Source organism: Pteropus alecto, unplaced genomic scaffold (genome assembly GCF_000325575.1).
Source record: "Pteropus alecto unplaced genomic scaffold, ASM32557v1 scaffold1197, whole genome shotgun sequence".
In the NCBI taxonomy this organism is placed as follows: Eukaryota; Metazoa; Chordata; class Mammalia; order Chiroptera; family Pteropodidae; genus Pteropus; species Pteropus alecto.
This window is the reverse complement of record NW_006441068.1, coordinates 329,436-331,082: the sequence shown is the minus strand read 5'-3', so window position 1 is coordinate 331,082 and position 1,647 is coordinate 329,436. Positions and strand designations below refer to the sequence as shown.

Sequence of the window (1,647 nt, the reverse complement as noted above, 5' to 3'; positions counted from 1 at the left end):
TCTTTCTCTCCCTTCTTCCCTTTATCTCTTTTCCTTTTCTCTCCTTCATTCCTTCACCTTTCCCTCTCTTATCCACAGTCTTCTGGGCTAAATAACATAGGACTAGTAAGGTCAGTTTTTAGTCAATATTTCAGAGATACTTAAGTAGATTCTGATTTGTCAATTTTAAAATGGTCCAAAGTCTTCGAGCTCAGAAAAGCAATAGGTGGTAGAAATGGAGCCTGCACAGGAGTAGAAGCAGTCACAGTATCACAGCAGACATATCCCCTTATCTCTTATTTTCCCCACAGGAAAATATGGGAACTCTGCTCAGCATGCAGGCCCTGCCTCTTCTCCTCTTGCTGCTGCAGTCACTTCCGTTTCAATTTCTAATGCTGCATAGATATTTTGATTTACCAGATGATATGGCAGAAAAATTTGAGGATTAGTTGGAGGAATTATATAGCACAGGGCCTACCAAACCACCTATGAAAAAAAGTTTCCAGAAGCATGTCATAATTTATCCTGGAAGATCATTATATGATCAAAACTACTGTAATGATGAAACGAAGAGAAAAAAATGTTCAAAACAGGTTTTACTGTAAGAAAGAACATTTCTTCCTCCAAGTAGCTTATGAGGAGTTGCAAAAGGCATGTCACAATATATTTGTGGCATGTAAGAATGGAGTTAAGAAATGTCACAGGAACAAGAAACTAATCGAAGGAGTGTATTGTAATTTAACAGATGGAATCATGATGTCAGACTGTGAATACAAATCTGTTTACAAGAAGGGAGATGCCCTTGTCACTTGTCGATGGCAAAATGATATCCAAGAAATTATTCCTGATAATGTAAATGATATTTTGGAAATATCTGTCAAGCAGTAAAGCATCAGCCACCAGGAAGATATCTTCTTCCCACCATTCTGGAAGAATAGTCTCTATGAGGTTAGAGTAAGAGGATATATCTCTCTCCATGTTGATTCTTATAGGTCAAAATTAAGAATGATAATTTTGATCTATTAATTTTAATCATCCACCTCCCTCTGTTCTTCCCCTAATTCCATGCACAGGCAACGTGGGCTAGGTTCATGATAGTGCTCTGAGATGTGGTTTCAAACAGGTCATGTTATTTAGCCCATTTTGCATGCATTATGAGAATGACTGTCTGCAGTGAAAGGATGACTAGCACCAAGAGGAACACAAAATGGTCACCTGAAGAGTGCTCCAAAGTTGTATCCATACGAATCTCTAGTTCAGTAGAAATAATAAAGTGTATTGACTTAGTGAAGTGTCTCTGGTATGGTTATGTGGGGTTTCTGAGTTTGTAATTAGCCTTTCTCTGTGACACAATTTGTAACAAAAAGATCTTGAAGCCCTCTGAGAAACTGTATAATTCATCTTTCTAGTGCTATATTTGTAGAGATTTCACTTGTTCTGTTCTTTCCATACAACACAATATTCATGGGGAAAGAAGGTGTAGATTCTAATAGGAGATATCTCAGGATAAATACCTCACTCAACAAAGTACTTTTCAATTGTCCAATGCTACTTTTGTGGATTCCATATTTTTGATTTAGCTTAGATATCACTATTCACAAAACTACAAACAATTCATCACTTTCTGATATAGTCACATTTATTCACAATTTCTTTCCTCGCTTTACA

The 1,647-nt window shown here is 36.8% G+C and overlaps 1 protein-coding gene across 1 annotated transcript; it reads left to right on the top strand.

Moving 5' to 3' along the window:
• Window positions 1–296: 296 nt before the first annotated feature.
• RNASE9 (ribonuclease A family member 9 (inactive)) lies at window positions 297–867 on the top strand. The gene is given in 2 exon segments (XM_006927068.2): window positions 297–554; window positions 556–867. Coding segments are annotated over 2 exon segments (570 nt in total).
• Window positions 868–1,647: the final 780 nt, after the last annotated feature.